Source organism: Psammomys obesus, unplaced genomic scaffold (genome assembly GCF_907164565.1).
Source record: "Psammomys obesus unplaced genomic scaffold, mPsaObe1.curated_primary_1811, whole genome shotgun sequence".
Taxonomy (NCBI): domain Eukaryota; kingdom Metazoa; phylum Chordata; class Mammalia; order Rodentia; family Muridae; genus Psammomys; species Psammomys obesus.
In genome coordinates this window covers 12,224,252-12,238,891 of record NW_026585691.1, presented here as the reverse complement: position 1 = coordinate 12,238,891, position 14,640 = coordinate 12,224,252, and the positions used below count along the sequence as shown (strand labels likewise).

General features: G+C 45.5%; 1 protein-coding gene across 2 annotated transcripts in view; it reads left to right on the top strand.

The window, feature by feature from the left end:
- Tmod2 (tropomodulin 2) overlaps positions 1-14,640 on the top strand; it is a 37,039-nt gene that overhangs the window by 20,056 nt on the left and 2,343 nt on the right. For both annotated transcript variants that reach the window (XM_055598678.1, XM_055598687.1), the window contains exons 5-9: positions 4,175-4,261; positions 6,419-6,549; positions 8,630-8,737; positions 12,995-13,138; positions 14,476-14,620. In XM_055598678.1, the coding sequence (XP_055454653.1) occupies positions 4,175-4,261; positions 6,419-6,549; positions 8,630-8,737; positions 12,995-13,138; positions 14,476-14,620 (615 nt within the window). The remainder of the gene's footprint in view (positions 1-4,174; positions 4,262-6,418; positions 6,550-8,629; positions 8,738-12,994; positions 13,139-14,475; positions 14,621-14,640) is intronic.

Genomic DNA, 14,640 nt, shown 5'->3' with positions numbered 1-14,640 from the left:
CAGAGATCCACCTGCCTCTGCCTCCTGAGTGCTGGGATTTAAGGTGTGTGCCACCACTGCCCGGCCTCACTTCTGGTGAGGCCTGCTAGCTTCCCTTCTTTGTATTATGCTGGCTGCCTCCCTTCTAAAATGTAGCTCATAGTAGATCAAATAAGAATCTTGGGGGGCCCTGTGCCTCTCACCTGTGATTTCATCAGAATGGAAATCTGTTTCAACCTGCCCAGCACCACCCTGCATGCCTGCCTCCTGGTGCCAGTTCTGTGTAACACTGGGCACTGACACCTTCATATGCTCAGCTGACCTTGAGTCCCTGACAGTCCTTCTCTTCTTTCCCACGTGGAAAGAAAGGACAGCTCCTTTTCCTAACGAAAGAGAACCACAGTCTTCCTGGTTTTGCCCGGGGGGGGGGGGGGGGGGGGAGGGGACCAACAACATAATAATCCATGTCACATCAGATCTTTAAAATCCTTAGACTCCATCAGGCTTATTGGTTCAGTGTTGACCTCAACACTCAGGAGGCAGCAGCAGGAGGATTACTGCAGATCTAAGGCCAGCCTGGGCTGCGTGATGAGATCCGAGCTAAACAGGGTTACGGTAGTGAGACTTTAAACAAAACAAAATCTTTAGGTTGAATCCCACCCTTTTTTATTTTACAGGTATGCAGACTAAATGGAGGTGGGTAGGATGGCACCTAAGTATAAGTCACAGCATTTGGAAGCAGAGGCAGGAGGATCACACTGAGTGTGAGGTCAGCTTAGACTATGAGTGAGTTCCAGACCATCAGGGCAATAAGGCAAGACCCTGAATACAAAATAACAACGAGAAACAAAAACAAACAAACAAACAAAAAGCAGCTGAATGTTGAGTCTGCTTCACTAGGGCAACACTCTAGTTTCATTTCTTTTGCTATGACAAAACACCCTGATCAAAAGCAGTTCAGGGGTGAAAAGGGTCTATTCGGCTTACATTGCCAGGTTTCAGTCCATCAACAAGTCGGGAGTCAGAACATGAACTTAAGCCCCCTGACACATCACATCCACAGCCAAAAGCAGAGAGAAATAAGCACAAAGACACGGCTACTTCTGTGCATCTGGCTCTCTTCACTCTTGCACAGTTCAGGGCCCAGCCCAGGACTCTGTGCTCACAGTGGGCTGGATCTCTCTGCATCAATACTAACCAAGACATCCTCCGCAAAGACATGACCTCACGCCATGACAGCTCCTCATTAAGATTCTCCCGTTTGCCCTTCTGAGTGAGGATTGAGCATCTTACCCAGGGTCCTCCTCCTTGCTTAGCTTCTTTAGGTGTACAGATTTTAGTATGTTTATCCTGTATTATATGTCTAACATCCACTTGTAAGTGAGTATATACCATGTGTGTCTTTCTGCTTCCGGAATACCTCACTCAGGATGATCTTTTCTAGTTCCCACCGTTTGCCACCAAATTTCATGATTTCCTTTTTAGTAGCTGAGTAGTATTCCATTGTGAAATGGACCGTCTCTGTATCCATCCCTCAGTTGAGGGACATCTGGGTTGTTTCCAGATTCTGGCTATTATGAGTAAAGCTGCTTCAAACATGGTTGAGCAGATGTCCTTGTTGTATTCTTGAGCATAGTTTGGATATATGCCTAGGAGTAGTATAGCTGGGTCTTTTTTTTTTTCTTTTTTAATATTATCATTTATTACAATTTATTCAATTTGTATCCTGGCTGTGGCCCCCTCCCTTGTCTCCTCCCAATCTCACCCTCCTTCCCTCTTCTCCTCCATGCTCCTCCCCTAGTCCACTGATAGAGACGGTCCTCCTCCCCTTCTATTTGACCCTAGCCTATCAGGTTTCATCAAGATTGATTGCTTTGTCTTCTTCTGTGGCCTGGCAAGGATGCACCCCCAGGGGGAGGTGATCAGAGAGCCTGCCACTGAGTTCATGCCAGAGCAAGTTCTTGCTCCCCTTACTAGGGACCCCACTTGGAAACTGAGCCTATGAGCTATATGTGAACTGGGGTTTTCGGTCCTCTCTATGCATTGTCCTTGGTTGGGGTATTAGTCTCTTCAGGGTCCCCAGGGCTCCATTTTTTTAAATTTTATTTATTTTTTTATTAATTACATTTCATTCACTTTGTATGCCAGCTGTAGCCCCCTCCCTCATCTCCTCCCAATCCCAACCTTCCTCCCTCATCTCCTCCCATGCTCCTCCCCAAATCCACTGATAGGGGAGGTCCTTCTCCCCTTCCATTTGACCCTAGTCTATCAGGTCTCATCAGGACTGGCTGTATTGTCCTCCTCTGTGGCCTGGATAAGGCTGCTCCCCCTTCAGGGGCAGGTGATCAAAGAGCCAGCTGCTGAGTTCATGTCAGAGACAGTCCTGTTCCCATTTGCCATGGGCCACATCTGTGCAGGGGTTCTAGGTTCTTTCCATGCTTGGTCCTTAGTTGGAGTATCAATCTCAGAAAAGACCCCTGGGCCCAGATTTCTTGGTTCTGTTGCTTTCCTTGTGGAGCTCCTATCCCCTCCAGGTCTTTCTATTCCCCGTCCCCTTCTTTCATAAGATTCCCTGCACTCTGCCCAAAGTTTGGCTATGAGTCTCAGCCTCTACTTCAATACCTTGACCAGTAGAGTCTTTCAGAGTCCCTCTGTGGTAAGCTTCTGTCCTGTCCCCTGTCTTCTCCTGCTTCCGATGTCTATTATGTTTGTCCTTCTGAATGAGGCTTGATCATCTTCCTCAGGATCCTCCTTAATTAGCTTCTTTATGACTATAGATTTTAGTATGTTTATCCTATATTATATGTCTAATATCCACTTATGAGTGAGTATGTACCATGTGTGTCTTTCTGCTTCTGGGTTACCTCACTCAAGATGACCTTTTCTAGTTCCTACCATTTGCCTGCAAACTTCATGATTTCCTTATTTTTAATATCTGAGTAGTATTCCATTGTGTAAATATACTACAATTTCTGTATCCATTCCTCCTTTGAGGGAAATTTATGTTATTTCCAGCTTCTGGCTATTACAAGTAGAGCTGCTACAAACATGGTTGAGCAAATGTCCTTCTTGTATACTTGAACATATTTTGGATATATGCCTAGGAGTGGTTTAGCTGGATCTTGAGGAAGCACTATTCCTAACTTTCTGGAAAAGCAGCAGATTGATTTCCAAAGTAGTTGTACCAGTTTACATTCCCACCAGCAATGGAGGATGGTTCCCCTTTCTCCACATCCTCTCCAGCATGTGGTGTCACTTGCGTTTTTGATCTTAGCCATTCTGATGGGTGTAAGGTAAAATCTCAGGGTCGTTTTGATTTGCATTGCCCTGATGGCTAATGACGTTGAACATTTGTTTAAGTGTTTCTGTGCCATTTGATATTCCTCTATTGAGTGTTCTGTTTAGCTCTGTACCCCATTTTTTAATTGGATTTAAAAAAAATATGGGCCCAGGGGTCTTTTCTGAGACTGACACTCCAACCAAGGACCATTTATGGAGATAACCTAGAACCCCTGTTCAGATGTAGCCCATGGCAGCTCAGTCTCCAAGTGGGTTCCCTAGTAAGGGGAACAGGGGTTGTCTCTGACATGAACTCAGTGGCTGGCTCTTTGATCACCTCCTGAGGGAGGAACAGCCTTACCAGGCCACAGAGGAAGACAGTGCAGCCAGTCCTGATGAGACCTGATAGGCTAGGATCAGATGGAAGGGGAAGAAGATCTCCCCTCTCAGTGGACTAGGGCAGGTACATGGGAGGAGAAGAGAGAGGGTGGATGAGGTTGGGAGTGGATGAGGAAGGGGGCTACAGCTAGGATACAAAGTGAATAAATTGTAATCAATTAAAAAATAATTTAAAAAAAGATTCTCTTTCCAGGTGACTCTAGGTTGTGTCAACTGTACTGTTAAGACTAATCAGCACAGGGACCTAGCGGTGTTTCGGTGACTAGACGGTATGACTACACAGTTGTTTCTCAACTCCACAATGACCCTGTGCATTTAAGCACACAGAGCTACTGACAGTGTCTGAAGGATTCCAGTTTATTGACTGATGTGCGCACACCACACACTGTGTGAGGACAGGGGACCTGGAGACTCTGTGCCATATAAAGAATTGTTCTGCTAGGTACAAATTGAGAGCGTGGCCGTCCTAACATGTGTTGCAAAACTTAATGCTTGTTGTTGTTGCCTGTGTTTTCAGCTGTCCTTGGAGTCCACAATTTGCTCAACAATCCAAAGTTTGATGAAGAGACGACCAATGGCAAAGGTCGCAAGGGGCCTGTAAGGAGTAAGTTGATGAGGAACCTGGGAACTTGGGAAGCTTCGGAGCCTCTATCTGGTGCCTACTAGAGAGAGACGAAGTCACCGGGCTCTGAGCAATCAAACCAGGTGGAGAAGCTGACGGTGGGCACTCGGCCTGGCCATGTGGTTAGAACCACAGAACACACATTCATGCCAGGTTATCTAGTAGGGGGGAAAAATCCTGATAAAAAGTTTGCAGAGTTGGCTCAGAATGCAAATAAAGTTTCATGTTCCTAAGGAGATTTTCATCAATGAAGGAAGCTTGGCTACCTTCCCTTTTTTGTCCCAGCGTCTTTTCATCTTGATAATGGATGCTAATTACTGAACTCCAAGTACCAACTTCCCCTAGAAAGCAGTAACGATAGCCTGGCATGGGCAAGCTGCAGCCTACTGTCATCTTCATTAGGCATTCGTTAAATAACCTTCTGGGTGGCAGGAAGGTTCTGGGCATACACAGAAAGATCTTTTCCAAAGGAACTTAACCAGACTAATCAGTTGGTCCTCACACTGTGAGATCTGAGGGAACACAGATCCAGGCTTCTGGGTCAGTCACTCATTATTCTCTCTGAAGGAGGCCTCGGGAGGTGCTATTCAGTCTTGGGAGCTTCTGGTTTCCTTGGTTAGTAAGTGGGATGAGTTCTTGTTACTTAGCTTAGGATGGCCCCAAACTCCTCTGTCCCAGAGTCCTCCTCTCCCAGCTTCTTGAGTGTGTTGCTGATGTGTAAGAGCTCTCTGCACATTAGAATATTAATCCTCTGTATGTTGCATGCACTCCAGATACTTTCTGATAAATTGATGTGTCTTGCTTTATTGTTGTCATTTGGCTTTTGTTCATTTTTAGACAAGCCTGAAATTTAGTATGTAGCCCAGGCTGGTCTCAGACTCATGATCCTCCTGGCTCAGTCTCCTAAATTCTGGTATTGCAGGCATGTACCGCTATATCAGGCTCAGGCGATTTGTTTTATTTATTTGTTTATTTTTATGTATACAGTTGGTTTTATTTTACATGTATATATGTTTAACCCATGCATATCCAGTGCCCAACGAAGCCAGAAGAGATCCCTGGGACTGGACTTACTAATGTTATAAGACACCATGCCGGTACTTGGAACCGAACTCCAGTCCTCTGCAAGGGTAGCAAGTGCTCGTAACTGCTCAGCCATCTCTCCAGCTCCCAATAATTGCTTTTAAGATGTCTTTCATTCTCCTTTTCCCTTCCTTGGTCTTTCCACCAAGGAAAGCTTTCTTTAGCTTTCTCAAAGCTAAAGATACAAAATGAAAATTGGAGGAGGGCAGTGATGGAGAAGCCAGAGGATTATTAATGTTTGGGACCTGGGGATAGAAGTTCTCAGTACACTTCCCAGCAGTACATAAAATATAAGCTTTAAGGAGGTCCTGGGTTCAAGTTTTGAGATCACACAAAAAATTTTTAAAGGATTTGGGAAATGAAGAGTCTCATTATGGTGCCCATTTTTGCATCTCAGAGCAGATGGTCCGGGGAAGATAGTGTGGGAGAAGTCTCTATGGTACAGCAATGACTTCCAGGGGATGTCTTGGGGTTGGAGTTTTCTCCAGAGCCTTTTGCACTTGAACTTGATGCAGGGTCAGCCACCGAGATGCCTTGTGGTAGCATCTGACTTCCAAACTGACTCAGGAAGGCAGATAGCCACTGCCCTGCCTGCTCAGTGAGAATACACTTACTAACGTTGCTGTTGGAGAGTTAGACTCCACGGGGAAGAATGGGGCTTCCCGGGGAGGTCCTCTCTAGTCTGATAGAGGACTTCTTGCTGTTAGCGTAGTTTTTTAAAACTCTTATTTATGTTTCTTAGTACTGCTTTCTTCTCTCTCCTAATCCTTTCCAACACTCCAATACCAGACAGGAGAGAAAGGTTAGTGGGGAGAGGGGGCATAGGTTTTCTTCTTGTGTACTTCCTGCTAGCTAGGGTCATCGGGTTCTTTGGGGCAAGTCCAATCTTCATTTTAGGATATCTCCAACTTCTCATCCAACCATCTGCAGCTGGCAAAGGGCCCGGCTGCGGACAGTGTGAATCAGTCCCATATCCTACATCTGGGATCAAAACAAAGACATATTTACATCCACAACACCCTGACTTTCTTTTACAAATTAAAACTTGTGTTTTAGATGTCGTCAAAGGTGAAAAGGCCAAGCCAGTGTTTGAGGAGCCACCGAACCCCACAAATGTGGAAGCAAGTCTGCAGCAGATGAAGGCCAATGACCCCAGCCTTCAGGAGGTCAATCTCAACAATATCAAGGTATGTCAGTCATTGCCATTACCTCTTGGCTTATCCTGGCATCACAGAGCTGGCTGGAGGTCATTGACTCCTCACTTTTACACCGGCTTACAGTCCTTTGAAGTCACTGATCTCAGACAGAATGATCTAGTCAGAAGAAATGGGTCTGGGAGAAGAGTAACTTTTTGAATCATAGTACCCAGGCCAGCTGCTGAATAATGTCAGCTGTTTTGTTGCTTTTCTTTTCTTTTCTTTTCTTTTTTCTTTCTTTCTTTCTTTCTTCCTTCCTTCCTTCCTTTCTTTCTTCCTTTCTTCCTTCCTTTCTTCCTTTCTTCCTTCCTTCCTTCCTCCCTCCCTCCCTCCCTCTCTCCCTCTCTCTCTCTTTCTTTCTTTCTTTCTCTCTTTCTTTCTTTCTCTCTTTCTTTCTTCCTTCCTTCCTTTCTTTTTTTCTTCCTTTCTTCCTTCCTCCCTCCCTCCCTCCCTCTCTCTCTTTCTCTCTCTCTCTCTTTCTCTCTCTTTCTCTTTCTTTCTTTCTTTCTTTCTTTCTTTCTTTCTTTCTTTCTTTCTTTCTTTCTTTCTTTCTTTCTTTCTTTCCAGTTGTGTTTGGGCCATTCAGCTTCCAGTCCCTGGCCCTCAAGGCAGTGTCTGGGGCCCCTCTCCTGGTGTGGGCCTCAAGCTAGACCAGCCATTGGTTGGCCAGTCCCACAGGCTCTGAGCCACCATTGCTCCAGCCTATCTTTGCAGGCAGGACAGGCTCTAGGTTGAAGGTTTTGTGTCTGGGTTGGTCTCCCAGTGCCACCACCAGAAGCCTTGCCTCATTCAAGAAGATGGCTGGTTCAGGCTCCAAGTCCTCCATTACTAGGGGTCCTTGTGAGGGTCACCCTTACAGGTTCCAGGAAGTTTCCACTGTAGTGGGGCTCCACATCGACTCCCAAAGGCCCCCAAATCCAGTTGTCTCTCCCCATACTCTCCCTGTCTGTCCCTTCCTCCCCTTCCTGATTCTTCATGTTTTTAACTATGTGTATAGTTGTCTTGTGTGGATATGCACCCATGAGTGAAGCTGCCTGCAGAGGCCAGGAGAGGCCATTGGATCCCCTGGAGCAGGAATTACAGGCATTTGTGAGCCACCCAACATGAATGTCCACTGCTGCCCCTTGCTGCCTACCGCTTACTTCCACAGTGGCCAGTACTGTGCTGTGCAATTTATAAGAAGGAGTACAGGCATGAAAAACACTCATAAAATACAATTAATAAATCTAAAAACTAAGAAGAAAGGAGCATGAATGTGGTAGCTTACACCTCGTACCCAAAGGAGCCGCTCCAACATGGCACTTCCGTGTGTCTGTACCCAAAGGAGCCGCCCCAACATGGCACTTCCGTGTGTCTGTGGGCAGGAGACCTCACTTTGCAGGACTCCACCTTGTAGAGGTGGAAGCAGGGGGATCACCATGAGTCCAAGGGCGCTTTGGCCACATAGTGAGAAAGTGAAGCCAGACTGAAGCCAGCCTGGGTCCCGGGAGACCCAGTTAAGAGCCATCCAGTATAACTTTTTACTTAGAAACGCTAGAGTGGGAGAGAAACATTAACCAAAGGTTGGCGGCATAAGTGGTTAGCCCTAAACTGTCACGGAATTGTAGGAAACTTTTGAAGCTGCCTAGGAGAACTCATAAAGGAAGTATTTCAGTCAGGTCTCCGGAGGTGGGCAGTTAATAATTAAAGGAAAAGACGGGAAGAATTTTTTAGGCCACGGAGAAAAGCATATCTCAGGGTATGTATGTGAGAGACCATTAACCTGTCCTAGAATATAGACAATGAGGAAAATAAAATATTTTGCGTTGCATTCCCTTAATAGCCACTAGGAGGCGTTTTTCACTCAGACTAGTATGGTTAAAAAACAAACATTGAAAGAGGCCATGTAATCAGCCATCTAAATATAGGTGATACTTGAAAGGGGAACTTGATGACAGTGGAGCTTGGTAACAGAGCGCATGCTTAGCACACGTGAGACTCTGGATCCAATCAAAACGGAAAACAGTGTTCTCAAGTTGAGGGTGAGTGCGCCGAGAATGGCTTGTAACTGGCCCTGTCTTCTGTGCTTTAGAACATTCCAATTCCAACCCTGAAGGAATTTGCGAAGGCCCTGGAGACCAACACCCATGTGAAGAAGTTCAGCCTGGCTGCAACCCGGAGCAATGACCCTGTGGCCCTTGTAAGTGAGACTTGAAACACGACATGAAGTCATTTAATTCGCCAGAGACTCTTTATTTTTAGGTTCTTCATATTGTTTAAAATTAGCTAACGTGGCTTTTAGTTTTTTTGAGATATGGTCTTGCAAGTGTTGCCTGGGTTTTAAACTATCTTGGCCTGGCCTTGAGTTCCCAGTAATCCTCCTGCCTCAGCTTGCCTACTACTGACATTTCCTTTATTGTTATTATTATTATTTTACAATTTATTCACTATATATCCCAATTAAGCCCCTCCCTCAACTCTTCCCAGTCTCACCCTCCCTCCTTCTCCCCCCCCCCCATCACCTTCCCCCAGTCCACTGAAAGGGGGAGTTCTCCTCCTCTGCCATCTGCCCATAGCTTGTCAAGCCTCATCAGGACTGCCTAGATCCTCTTCCTCTGTGGCCTGGCAAGGCTGCATCACCAGGGGCACGTGATCAAAGAGCAGGCAACCTATTTCATGACAGAGGCAGCCCCTGCTGTAGTGCTAACACTTCAGACATGGACTCACCATTCCCGGCTAACTTATTTAATCAGTTAAAAATCTTAGATCTGAGGGGCTGGAGAGATGACTCGGTGGCTAAGAGCATTGTGTGCTCTCTCAAAGGACCTGGGTTCAATTTCCAGCACCCACATGGCAGTTCACAACTGTCTACAACGACAGTTCCAAGGGATCTGACACCTTCACACTAATGCACATAAAAATAAAAATTAAATATTTTTTTTAAAAAAGAGTTTAAAAAAATTTAGATCTGGCCAATTTACTCTAACAAACTTATAGTCCCAAGACACAGGCTTCGAGCCTATGCGGTGAGCACATTGACTTAACTGGATTCTTGTCAGCGCTGCACTTTCCAAAAGAGAAAAAAGACAAGTGTCTTGGCATTTAACTAAATAAATATTTAGAGTTTGTTCTGTGTTGAGAAAAACCATTCTGAAACGTTCACTTGTGTAATAACTTTCTGCAAAACAGTCATTGGATGTTATGACCCCAAAAGCCTACTTGAACTTGGCATGTTTATAATAGACATCAGAGCATGTTTTATCTTAATCTTTATGTGCATTCATGTGCCAAACATACTTTAAACAACCAAAAATACCATTTCATTTGACATTCAGTTCATTAGAATATAATAAGAAAAGTAATAACCAAAACCCTAGTCCTTTTATGCATTTTGGGTAGCTCAGCCAAACAAGAAAGCTACTCAGCTCAAGTGAATACCGTCGCTGCCGCCATTGCTCCTGTCTGCTTTTCCTATCACGGGCCACTTTGGTGAGCAATCCAGGAATGCAGCTCTGATCACTGAGCTCTGCATGCATGCCTCACCCAGGCATCACTAGTGCTCTAGCTATGCGCTGCTGTTAGTTCCCACTGTAACAAAAGAGGGGCGAGCTTATCCCGCGCGTAGCAAGTAATGACAGAGCCGAGAGGCACCACCGGGCCTTCCCGGTTCCGCTAGCTGCATTAACACACAGCTCTGCTGTGGTCCATTGGCTGAAGGGCGTGATTGACAGGGACTCTGGGAATCAATCGACCTGTGAGTCTACAACCTCAGCCACGCCGCCCTCAAGTCAGACTAGAAAAACCAAGTTGTCTTAGGCTGGAGACATGGCTCAGCGGTTGAGAGTGCTTGTGGCTTTCCCAGAGGACCCGAGTTGATGCAAAGCACCCACTTCAGACAGCTCACGAGCCCTTGTAACTCCAGCTCCAGGGGATCTGATGTTCTCTGGCTTCCCTGGGTACCCCATGGACATGGTGCACAGACGTACTTTCAGGCTTGTGTGTGTGTGTGTTGGTATGTGTGTTGGCATGTGTGTATATGAGTTCAGGGTTCTTGAAGTCCTGAAGAGGGTGTTTGGACTCCTGGAGCTGGAGTTACAGGTGGTCGTGAGCTCCCTGACGTGGGTGCCGGGAACCGAACTTGGGTCCTCTCCAAGAACAGCATGTGCTCTGAACTGCTGAACCATCTTTCTAGCCCCAGAAACTTCTAACCATCTTTCTATCTTTTTAATCCCAGAGAGCGCAGAAAGCAAATCTTTTCTTGAGGCATGTATTTCTACTCTAATTATTTATATAACATTGAAGAAACCATGTCTATGTTATTCTGACATTATTATGCCAGCACGTGGGATAGATGCTCAGATATTTGCTGAACTGAAGTGAACTTGGGTGTAATACCTCCGAGTTATGTTTGGCTGTGTGTGCTCCATTTTGTTCAGTTTGAGAAAAAAAAGTGTTTTCTGAAGTTTAAGATAAAGCAACATGACTTTGGCTGCCTGCCAGGAGGCCCTGCAAGTTTTTGTAAAGAACTAATTGCTCTGACATTTCATTATTCTGGAACTGAAAGTCAATGCCAAAGCTTAGTGTGACCCGTAAGGAAAGGCTTGCCGTACTCCCGCCTCATGCTCCGACTAAAACGTGTACATTTAATTTTAAGATCAAGTATTAAACTGGGCATGGTGGCTCGTGCCTCTAATCCCATCATTTGGGAAGCGAAGGCAGGACTACACAGGGAAACCCTGTCTCACAAAAAAATATATATATATATATTGAATAAATGCACCTTGAATTGCATAGTATGGTGTGCCATCAGCCCATAGCCCTGGGCTTTCAGTTCTAACAAGTGTCAATACTCAGGGTTTTTAATTCTGTCCCCGTGATTCCCAGCTCAAGAGCTCTCTTGCTGCCGGGGCACACTGGCAGGGGCTGGAGATGTTTGGGGTTGGGACGAGGACATTTGTAAGGTCTCAGAATCCCAAGAGGCTGCTAACCAGCCTACAGTACACAGGACCCGCACAGCAAAGAAGTCTCCTGGTCCAGACGTTAGCCATGCAGAGGATGAGAAACCTGCCAGGTCTCCTGTGGCATTCCCTTCTCTTCCTTCTTCCTGTCTTAACTGCCATTAAAGTAATTAAGACAGTTTTAGGGCTTCCCTGGCCTACTCCCTAGAAGCAATCACTATTAGTAATTTGTTTTGCATTCTTCTTCTTATTGCCTTTGTGACTTTAATTAGAGTGGCTGCCAATCTCAAGTGTTTATTCACTTGAGGAGCAGAAGGTCAGGCCATAGCCTTACAGGTCCTGACTCAGTTCGTGTTCATCTGTGTGAGGCCAAAATATTCTTAAAATATCTTATGTATATTTATATTTAAATTTCTGTAAATAGCGTGGGTTTATCTGCATGTATCTGTCTAGGTGAGTATGTGCACAGGAGTGAGGCCATAAGAGGGCAGTGGATGGCTTGGAGCTGGACGCACAGGTGTTTGTGAGCCTCTCCATGCTGGGATCTGGACACTTGTCTTCATGACTGAGCAGAAAGCACTCTGAACCGCTGAGCCACCCCTCCAGCCCCAATTATATGTATATTTTTAAAATTTGTTTGTACTGAGACATTTTAAACTGTTATTAAAATGTGTTCTTTTAGCAAATATGTTGTCTCAACTCTTAAGAGCTAGAAACAGGAAGTTCAGTTTATGGCAGCCTCAGTTACACAGCAAGTTCAAGGCCAGCGTGGGCTACCTGAGTCTGTCTTAACACACACACAGACACATACACATACACACACACACACACACACACGAATACACACAGAAACGCCAGAGGCTGTAGAGACAGACCAGTGTTTAAGAGAACTGGCTGCTCTTCCTGAGTTTTTGTTCCCAAAATCCGCATGGTGCTCACAACTGTGTGTAACTCCAGTTCCAGGTGATCCAACACCCACTTCTTATCTCTGCTGGCTCAAGAACACACACTGTGCACAGACATACATTCAGGCAAAATGCCCATACGTAAAAAAATAAAATTAAATTAAACTAAGAAGAGAAAACACACACCATGTGGGTGCTGGGAATCAAATCCAGGTCCTCTGGAAGAGCAGCCTGTGTCTCAACTGCTTCTACTAAGCTATTTTAAATTTGTTGTTGTTGTTGTTGTTGTTGTTGTTGTTTTCAATTCACGGTTTCTCTGTGTAGCCCCGGCTGTCCTGGAACTCTCTCTGTTGACCAGAGATCCCCCTGCCTCTGCCTCCCGAGTGCTGGGACTAAAGGCGTGCGCCATCACCGCACAGCACTGTTTTAATTTTTAATTGCAATTCTGAATTTAAATTGTACTTGGAGATGAAAGTATTACCTATTAAAGGTTTTCTTTAAAACTATAAAACCATTTCTTTCGTTTTAATTTGGGAGAGAGATGTTCATGAAACCAACCTTTGGAAGCCCTCATGACTGTTTTTGTACACTAAGGCCTTTGCAGATATGCTGAAAGTCAACAAGACCTTGAAAAGTCTAAATGTAGAGTCTAATTTTATCACTGGAACTGGAATCCTGGCCCTGGTGGAAGCGCTTCGGGAGAATGACACCTTGACAGAGATCAAGATTGACAACCAGGTGCAAAAGGGGAGGTGGGGCAAAGCCAGCTTATATCTTAGACAGTGGGATGGGGGAGACCCCACAGGGAATGGGCTAAAGCTCAAAGGTCTGTGTGGACTTGATGGGGTCTTCTGGCTTTCCTAAGAATCGTAACCGTCCCCCCCTCGCCCCCCAACGTGTGTACACGCACCTATGCATGCATTCATGTCTGTGTGCATACACTTGTGTGTGCGCACACCAGAGGTCAGAGGTCAGAGACATCTGATTCTGGGGCTATAGGAGGTTGAGAGCTGCCCAATATGGGTGATGGGAACCAAATACAGGTCTTCTGAAGGAACAGCAGGTGCTCTTCACCACTGAACCATCTCTGCACCCTAGATCTTTACTGACTGTTGGATATGGATTCCAGGACAGAAAACTCAGTAGCTTTTCAGTCAGACCTTTCTTCTGCTTAAGAAACATCCCTGCTTTAATCCCGCTAGCACTGAATAACTCTGAAGCACAAATATTAGTTTTGCTTGCACTCACTCAGGAATTACCTTCTTTTTATTTTGGTGGGTTTCGCTTCATGTATTTGTTTTGAGACAGTCCCATTAGTTAGCACAGGCTAGCTCTGAACTAAAGATCTTTATGCCTCAGTCTCCCAAGCACTGCAGTTATAGGCATAAACCCAGCTCATCTTTTCTTTGGGAAAGATTTCCTGTTTGCTCTTGGGTTTTGTTGCTGCTGTTGTTATTTTTGTTCGGGTTTGATTTTGGTTTGGTTTTCTCTTACTTATGTGTATGTTCATGTGCCATGTGAGTGTGTGAATGCATGCATGTGCGTGTGGAGGCCAGAGGTCGATATCAGGTGTCTTCCTGTTGCATTCCACTTAAGCTTTAGCTTTTGTAACAGGATCCTGGCACAGGACCTGGAGCTCACCGATTGGCTAGACTGGTTGACCAGCGACCTCTGGGGATTTACCTGTCTCTGCACTCTCAGCTATGGAGCCATAGGTTCATGTCGTCATGCCTGACTTTATAGCACGGTGTTGGGGATCCAAATTCAGGTCACCCAGAAGCACTTGAAACCCCTGAGCCGTCTCCCCAGCCCGTTTTCTTGGTTTTGTTGCTGTTATTGTTTGTTTGTTTATTTGGTTGGTTAGTTTTGTTTTTCACTTTTGAGTACCAGCAGATTGGGCTGTCTACATTTTGTTTCTAGACTCAGAGACTGTGCGAGAGGGACCATCTCAGGTGGCTTTCTCTCTCTTGGTTTGAACCTTTTTGTGGAGGTAGCCATGTTGTTTTCCCCTGTAAGTAACTGCTTCCTTTCCCTTCCTGTTTACCCCATGTTCGTGTGTGCGTGCCCACAAACAGAGGCAGCAGCTGGGAACAGCAGTGGAGATGGAGATCGCTCAGATGCTGGAAGAGAACTCAAGGATCCTCAAGTTTGGATACCAGTTTACCAAGCAAGGGCCACGGACAAGAGTAGCAGCTGCCATCACAAAAAATAACGACCTGGGTAAGACAGATGTGATCTGT